Source organism: Theobroma cacao, chromosome 2 (genome assembly GCF_000208745.1).
Source record: "Theobroma cacao cultivar B97-61/B2 chromosome 2, Criollo_cocoa_genome_V2, whole genome shotgun sequence".
In the NCBI taxonomy this organism is placed as follows: domain Eukaryota; kingdom Viridiplantae; phylum Streptophyta; class Magnoliopsida; order Malvales; family Malvaceae; genus Theobroma; species Theobroma cacao.
The window spans coordinates 16725364-16734421 of NC_030851.1; the positions used below are offsets into that span (position 1 = coordinate 16725364).

The window sequence follows — 9058 nt, forward strand, 5'->3', positions numbered from 1 at the left end:
ATAAATTCCTTTCATTGGATTAACATATATAAAATAAAATAATAATTATGTTTAGTATTGACATTAGCTTGCAAGAATATTATAATTTTCTTTCTTATTTTCTAGTTTTCTCCCATTTATCTCAGATAATGTAGGCATGCCAATACTAGAAGTTAAATTAGTAACGTAGAGTGACGTAACCGAAAAACTGCTGGATTTGGAGGGGACGGGGTGTTAGAGTGCTAGAGGGAGCAGGTGGACTAGTGGAGTTTCGCCAACTCTGCGTACGCGCAGATATTTCCTATTCCTATTTCCTCCCTCTCCTTTCATCACTCCCAAGGTCTGCCCTTCTCTCTTCTCCTTCTCCTCACTATTCTTAGCATACCCACACTCCACCAAACAAACACGAAAAAAGCGAAGCAATTCCTGTTAATTTCTATCAACTCTGCCCCAAACCCCTCTCTCCCGATTCCCAGCCAAAAATATTTCACCAAAATTTTACCAAACAAAAGCTTCCTATCTCTAACAAATACACATAAATATATCGTTTGGTCTGTAGTTTATGACAATGGCTCACCAAAGTTCTGATCGCTTAACCTCTGCTGGTACGTCACTCTTCAAATCATAATCTCAGCAAACGAAAAGAGAAAAAAAGAAGAGAGAAAGTTGATGCCATCTTTTTAGGCTGTTATTTTTCAATGTTGCTCCGACAAATTATGGCCTTTCTTTTCTTTGTTTTTGTTTGAATTGAAGGAACGAGCGAATGAGAAATGTAGAATCTAGTACGAGATTGGTTTGCCATTTCCGAAGGATTTATTAAAGTTGATCGTAGAAATAATTAATGTTTGGCAACTGATATTAATATATCCTTTTTTTAACACACTTTTTTTTTTCCTGCGAGGTGAATTTCTGCATTCCATAGTCAAAAATTCATGTTTCTTTAAAAGTTTTTATCTATTCCTGGGTTTTTATGTTTCAATGTTTGGCGCACTTGTTTGCATACATGCACACATTATTTGTTTGGTTAATCCAAGAAATTGATAATGTTCGTGGGATTCTAGACTCTGCGGAGGCTTTGAACGTTTTGGTTCTGGATAGGAACAACAACCTTGCTAATCGCAACCTGTTGACTGATAAGGTATATTATTGCATGCAGTGCTTATTTTTTGTCGGTTGCCTTGACTGGGTTATATATTGTCATTTTCAATCTGCTGACTGTTGCTAGTATCCTTTGGCTATAGCTGAAGATATGATTAATTTTTTTTATTGTTCTTTTTCAAAGCAGGATTTGGTTACAGTTGGTCCCTTGAGGGACGGTGCGGATCAGTCAAGATTCATGCCCACTGTGGTTGACTCTAAGACAACCTTTTTGTCTAATGCCTATTCCACCGAGGCACAATTCCATCTTGAAGGTTAGTCCTCTGCATTTGTCATAAAAAAATTATCTTGTTTATATAAACTTAGCTTTGATTATGTGTAGTTTTATACAAGATTACAACTTGGATATTTTTAAGGAAAGAGATATTCATTCTTTTGCCAATTGCAAGGGTATTTTATTTTGCAATTAGCAATTCTTCTTGTATATATATTTTGGACCTTTGGGTGAAAGTGAAATCAAAATGTCTTCAATATATGTCTTGTCTTACCTATAGTGATGTGGGGAAGCTACTGGTGAGCTTTGAAGATAAAATCTATACAAGCAGCACAACAAAGAACTTCTTTTTATCATTATTTTATGATTGATATAGTATTATCATTTATCCATGTTTGATACTGTAGAATTTTTTCCATATTGGCCTAGGATTAGGTAAAACTTTCATCAAATTATCTCCAAGTCTGTAGTGAACTTGCAGGAATGTGCTTCTAGAATGCTTTGATAGTTGCATGATTGTTGGATTTTTTAAGGTTGATGTTTTGTTGTTAGTATATAGAATGTAAAAGGGCCCGTTTTTAGATTCCATTGAGGGGGACTCTAAATTGAATGTGAGGCGTGATATGTAAATCTATGGATCAAGGTTGCTTAGATAGCTAGTTAGCACAATCATGGATGATGGAATACGGAATACTGTTTTTCACTGTCACATAATGCTCTTTCTTATTTTGCTTACTACTCATGAAGTTCTCTGCTTGCAAGATGCAGCTGATAAACAGGGTTCATTCCTTCCATATTTGAGCGCTGAGGGCTTGGAAAGTGGCTTTCATGTGTGTAAACCTTCTATGGTTTCCCTTTCATTAGTTCTACCTTTCTTTCTACCAGTATATCTTAAAAAGGCATTTCTTTTTCTTCACCTCACACAGGGCATCTACAATGAAACTGCATCTCTTGGATTTCATGGTTTTAGGCACAGCTCTCAAATGCCACATAGACCTTATGTTCCAGTTTCATCTCAGCTGCCTCTTGTAGGGGATCCTAGTTGGTTACCCACTACAAGGCATTTCCCTACCTCAGATTCATCTTATCACCAGCCATCAGTTCCTCTAAACATTCCAAATGTTACTTCAAAGGCTCAATTTTCTCATCTAGAGTTTCCTGTGAATATTGAGCAACAACTGGATGGAAAAAGATTTGGCCTGAGACCAAATTATCTCCCTCCATCAGGATCATATGGTGGAAGAAGCAACTTCCTGGGAAACTCTGGCAAGCATTGCATGCAATATCAAGGATTTGATGGGTTTGGGGCTGCTGGATTCTGCTCAGACTGTTCAAAGCCTTTTATTGGGAAGAGTTCTTTGTTTCAGACATCATATCCAGCAGCTTCTCCAAAACGAGTTGGTTCACTAGAGTTTCCTTCAAACGACATTGGAATGGTTAGTTTTCTACCTATCACATATTTTCAGGTTGTCAGAAGCTGGCATTATTTAATTATCCAAAAAAAAAAAACAGCATTATTTGGAGATTGTAAATGGCCATTGATAATTTTGGAACATTCATTCCCTATTTTCCAGAAACTTTGCATGTCTGCTATAAGCAACTAGCAAAGCATATATCATTAATGAAATCAGGCATTATGCTATTACTTGTAATTGAGCTTCTCTATATTTTTTGTGGGGAGGAGGGGGGGGAGGGGGAAGGGGTGATGGGGGAATAAGCAGGTTATTGGACTTTAATCTTGGTACAATTAAATAGATTTTTAATCTTGGTACAATTAAATAGATTATGGATGGAAAACATCACATGTGCTCTGTTAAGTTGGCTTAATTGGCACCTGTAAGGAGAAATGGTTCTTATATTAATGATGTGGTTGGCTGGCATAGCCAGGGATGGATCTAGGGTGGGGGAAATTGCCCCCACTGAAGTTTTAATGTCCTTTTGATTATATTATAAAAATAGCTAGAAATTTTAGCTCCTTTATATCTACCGCCACTGGAATTGACAAAAAATAAAATATAATTATTATAAAGAGTGACTCACTTTGCAAAATAATAGGTTATAATATGTAAATATTAATAAAATAAGGTTTTATAATTAATTTCTTATTGACATGGGACCCTCCAAAGATTTGGAAAACTACAAAACATTAAAAGTGAAAAATATTTATAAGCCAAAAAGTTGTTTTCTACCTCACATTGCTTTTCCCATCCAAAGAAAAGTTGTAAAATGTAACAAATGTAAAAAAAGAACCTGTAAGTTTATGAAAGAAATGCCAAAAAAACAAAGGGGCCCACTTGCTTCTTTCAAAACTAGAAGATATTCAAGTAATTTGCTTTCTTTGTATATTGATAGTTTGTGAGTATGACAGAATTTATTTACTATTTGAATATTTTTATACTATTAAAATAATTTGGTGTATCTAGAGAAATAACCAAATAATATTTTGGGAAAAACATTTTTGATTTTGAAGCAGGATTCTTGAATGAACGATTGTTTGGTTACATATATAGAGGAAAATATATTTTGAACTATAGATAATTAAAAAGTTTTACGATGCTTCCAAATGATAAACATCTGTAAAGAACATTTGTAATGTATTATCTTTATCCTAGCAAAGCAATTTTTGTTGCACTTGAGTTAATTTGCATTTATATTTTTTGTATATTTAATATTAAATATGTTAGTTTGTGCCACTGAACATAAATCCCAGACCTGCTCCTGGGTATAGCTGCCAAGTTTTAAGGGAGAAGCAGGGAAAGAAAACAAATCTGAGCTCAAATTCAAGAACCGACAAGTAGTTATATCTAAAGAAATGATAAAGATCAAAGTTGAAGGGACAAGTACTCTCTTCTCACCAAGACAATCACTAGTGCCTTGCACTATCTTGCTCTATCTAACCATCATTATGACTACCTTCTCTCCTTCATTTCTCCTTCTTACCCCCTATCATTACCACACATCTCTCTTTTACTTGTGCACTTTTCCTCTTCCAATTTCTTGCAATAAGGTGTTTCATATTCATTCTTATGCACTTAGGTAGGAAGCTTTCTGTTGTCCATTGAGTTTTTGAGTAAGCTGCTATCAACTTCAGCTTTCTGCCATTTTGTAACCATCTGCCTTTGGTAGCATCTGACTCTGCCTTGATTTGTTGAGAGGGAAGAGACTATGTAGCGGTCACATTGCTGGAGAGGGAGTGGAGGAAGGCAGGAGGCAATGGAGGTGGTGTGAGAGAAAGAGGAATCTTTCTTCTTCTGGTTTTTAGTTTTTATTGTTGATCCTATTTGGTTTCAAGCGCTCCTGGGATCTTTTTATTCCTTTTAACTTGGCTAGTTAGTTGCTACATCATCACGGTAGGATCGAACATTTCCCAGCCCCAAAAAAGGAATAGCAAATCCTGCTAGATGCCAGTTCAGTAGAGACAAGTAGTAGTCTGTCTACAAACAGAATATTTTAATCTGATTAATTCCATTGAATTGAAAATAATAGCTAAAAGACTCAATTGCATGAGGTTTGGGGGCTTCCCAATAAGCATGCCTTGTGTTTAAATTTCTCAATCAACAATAAAACCATCCCTATTTTGTTTAATAATTTAAACACATGTTTTCTTTTGTTGGGAAACTTTATGAAATTCATGGACAATAGTTGTTTACACAAGTATTTCCAAGTATAAGCACACTTGAACTCGGCTCTCTCACCTACTCAAGCTCAACTGTGAAAAAGTTGAGGCTAAGTTGTTTGTGAAAAGGTTTGACTTGTTCATACCTCAGTTGACACAACACATAGATACAATTGTACAAGGCTTCCAAAATTACCCAAAATTTTTTCAATGGATCAACATGTATAGAGCATGCTTTACACATCTTTTCTCCAAGCAGCATCTGTTTTAAGCATGTGTTTTTTAAGCTTAAAAAGATTTGAGGCTTTTTTATGAGTGCCTCTTGGACTTGTAGCTCAAGTAGTAGCTTATTTGCTAAGCCCTGTATGTCATCTCATAATCATGAATTTCTGTGTGGAATGGTGAGTTGGTGACATTTACATCCTTGATTCATCTTTAGGTTTTAATTCTGAGATGTTTCTAATTGGTTTCCAAGTCAATACTATATTCAATGTGTTTGAAATAGATAGTGCTAAGTGATTGATTCTAGTCTATTATTTAACAATTAAATCTTATGCTGGCTTCTTTCCCAAGTGATGGGTTCTAGTCTATTATTTAACAATTAAATCTTATGCAGGCTTCTTTCTTGAAAGGATCATTTTATGGTTTTGTTTCTTCTTCTGGCTCTGGCTCTATAAGCTACACTGGTAGCCGAAGTGATCAAAGTTCTGGCTGTGGCAGTGTTTCCAGTTCTAGCTTAGGAATAAATGGTCAGAACTGGCCTTCGCTTGATGAAGCAAGAGAAGGGGGAAACTGCAAGGACTTTTCATGTAGTTGTACTGTAACACTTGATACATTAAGTGAGCGTAACAAGGGACCTAGGGCATTTAAGCCTAAAAGTCAGATAACCGCCAAAGGTTTTATTGTTGATAGCAGCAAGAATGGCCCAACTAATGGCATTAGCAATGGATCATACAACCGACAGAATTTTGTCACTGACTATGTGGATGCAAAGTTCTTTGTGATAAAATCTTATAGTGAAGATAATATTCACAAGAGCATAAAGTATGGTGTCTGGGCAAGCACCCCAAGTGGCAACAAAAAATTGGATACTGCTTATCATGAGGCAAAAGAGAAACAAGTGACATCGCCTGTCTTTCTGCTATTTTCGGTAATCTACCTTGCATTGTATTCTAGGTGATAGGTGGATTACAAGAAACATGAAAGTTGATGCACAGTCATATAACCTAATTAAACAATTGGTTGAATAACAATAACTGGTAATGCATTATGATGAACAAGGATTAGGATGTGGTGAGCAATGTAAATATTAGGTTGAAATGCTTACCACCTTATTCATGTGCTTCCCTTCTGGTTCATTTATAAGAAGAGATCATGATTGAGGATTGAAACTAACTTAGCTTCACTTTATATGTTATGCATGCAGGTGAATGCTAGTGCTCAGTTTTGTGGAGTGGCTGAGATGGTGGGACCTGTTGACTTTGACAAAAGCGTGGAATATTGGCTTCAGGATAAGTGGTCGGGGCAATTCCCAGTAAAGTGGCACATTATTAAAGATGTCCCCAACAGTCAGTTCCGCCACATTCTGCTTGAAAATAATGACAACAAGCCAGTAACTAACAGTAGGGATACTCAAGAGGTAAGGATTCATTTGGGATTGACACTTTATAGCCAGTTTTGAGTGGTGATGTGATACTTGGCATTTCCGGTTACATTCAAATTTAGTGCCATTATGGCCTCACATCGCGGTTGTTTTACTTGAGCTGCTGAGATGATTATGTTGGTCTAGAATCGAATTGAATTTGGCCAAGCTAACATGAAATTTGTGTACTTCATTTCCACCATCATTATTTGCCTGTACTTCTCAAGTCATAAGGGTGGTGTATTTATAATTTTTGTTGAAATGTTTTGATGTATAACTCGATAAACTGCAAGGCACAATGTACATATCAGAGCTAGAAGCAACCCTTGTTTCTGTTTGAACAACTTGTGTGTAAGCATGTATTGCATGCACAACTTGTTATGTTAGGAGTTACTGTGAATGCAAGCAAAATTTCACGTACAATGCTGATATGTAAGACTTGATGATGTGCCATCCAATGAATTTAGTTTTCGCACCATTGCACTTATTTTATCTGACTGTGCTTACATCAAGTAAGGTATAATCTTTCCCATCTTCCATTGCAACAACTCTTCTGAATGGTGCCTTACACTGCATCAAATAATATTGCAGGTGGAATTGGAGCAGGGTATTGAGATGTTGAACATTTTTAAAAATTATGAAAGTCATTCATCCATCCTAGATGATTTTTACTTTTATGAAGAACGGCAGAAAGCAATGCAGGAAAGGAAGGCTAGACAGCTAAGTAGCATGGTCGCTTCTCCAGATGATTTTGTTGGTGAATCCCAGAACTTTGTGTCACTTCCTAATGATTTCGTAAAAAAAATGTCCAAGAGCTTTGCTGAAGCTCTTTTGGTAAATGAGAATGAGAAAACGGGTGGAGCAACTAGAAAGATGCTCTCTACTGCATGTGGGGGCCTTGGGAGATGACTGCAACAGCAAATTTGGTCAAGAAGGAAATCAATATTATCGGTAGGCATTTATTAGTTTATGCATTTTGAAACACCTCTAATATTTATTTTGAGTTCTTTATTTGTTTATTTTTATTTTTTATTTTTAAATTTTGCTGCCCCACAAGTTTTGAGAAGGCTCCTAGTTTGGTTAACTTGGTTTATGGATTTAATTTGTTTACATGGAGATATTCTGAAGGAGTCTGTAATATAGACTTGGTTCATATGTATACGGTATATGCACCACAGCTGATTTTTCCTTTTAAAATTGTTGTTACTATATTCTTTTCAGTCTTTACTCTTTAAAACTTATTTTACTGTCAATATTGAAGCTTTCAAAAAATTTCATAAGACTTCGCTTGGTAGGGAGGGTAGAAAAATGGGAAAGAAGAAAAGTGGATCGGGAGAAACCATAATCTTGATTTATCTCGGTGTGCTTGATAGGAAATCTAGAAAGCCGAAAAAAAGAATTGAAAAACCGATTTATTTTTTCCATCTATCTGTTGGGTAGAATTGAAAAATAAAAATTATATTATATTCATCAGTATACGCATTGTCAGTGGAGATTATAAGATAAAATTTGAAAGAAAATAGATAATTTTGTAAACTTGTAATTCTTTAATTTTTTAATTTGAAATGATTTGTTCTTGTGAATAAAGATAAAAAACTGCTTTTTTTTTTATTTTCTTCGCTTAGCAAGTAGTAGTTGGAGATATCTCATTTTGTTGGGATCTTAAAATATGAAATATGAAATTTGAAAAAACAGAAAAACGAAAAAGAAGAAAATAAAATTAAACAAAGATAAGGAAAAATACAAAAAATTATATAAAGTAATTTACATCAATCCAAAACTCAAGAAATCAATTTTAAAACCAACATAATAGCAATGGGTATAAAAGAACTCGTGTAGAAAGAAAGTCTTGGGTTTTTTTAGGTTCGAAGCATTTTTGAAGAAACGAATCCGACTAAGTGGTAGATCAACTGAAAGAGACACCATAAAAAATAAGGTCTTTATCAACGAAAACTTCTGTTAGTGAAGAGTTACAATCCCTCGGTAAAACGGTACACCGACGGATTTGTCGACAAAAACTTTCGTTGGCTGGTTGTTAGAAATACCATCGTCAATAATGTTTATTTCATGGGCGATGGAATATTCTGTCAGAAGATTCTCCAGCAAAGTTTTTCGTTGGCGATTTTGTCAGTAAATATTGAGATTCATCAGCATTAGGACTGGTCGGTGACTCAACTTTTGGTTAGCAACTTTTATCGATAATGATCACCGACATATGCTTTTGGTTGGCAATTCTGTCGGTAAAGCTTTATATTTGTCGATAATGGAAAACATCCGTCGGTAAATATTTATGGAAATCCGTCAGCATGTTATATTATCTGTCGATAAATCGTTTTCACCTAAAACTTTTTTTTATTATTTTGTATTTCTGTATTCCCTAGTCACAGTTGACATGAATATATTGAAATGTTTTAATATGTATTAAAACTATTTAAATTTTATTATACAA

General features: G+C 35.1%; 1 protein-coding gene across 1 annotated transcript; it reads left to right on the forward strand.

The window, feature by feature from the left end:
• Window positions 210-7818, forward strand: LOC18608987. Its single transcript, XM_018116582.1, has 8 exons — window positions 210-584; window positions 1041-1117; window positions 1265-1391; window positions 2120-2181; window positions 2278-2787; window positions 5584-6117; window positions 6394-6606; window positions 7201-7818. The coding sequence occupies exons 1-8, from the start codon at window positions 542-544 to the stop codon at window positions 7516-7518; spliced, it is 1884 nt and encodes a 627-aa protein (XP_017972071.1). The 5' UTR covers window positions 210-541; the 3' UTR covers window positions 7519-7818.

Coding starts and splice junctions, on each gene's coding strand:
- LOC18608987 (XM_018116582.1), top strand. CDS start 542: ATGACAATGGCTCACCAAAGTTCTGATCGCTTAACCTCTGCTG. Junction 2,182..2,277: donor GCTTGGAAAGTGGCTTTCAT/GTGTGTAAACCT, acceptor CACCTCACACAG/GGCATCTACAATGAAACTGC. Junction 6,607..7,200: donor ACAGTAGGGATACTCAAGAG/GTAAGGATTCAT, acceptor ATAATATTGCAG/GTGGAATTGGAGCAGGGTAT.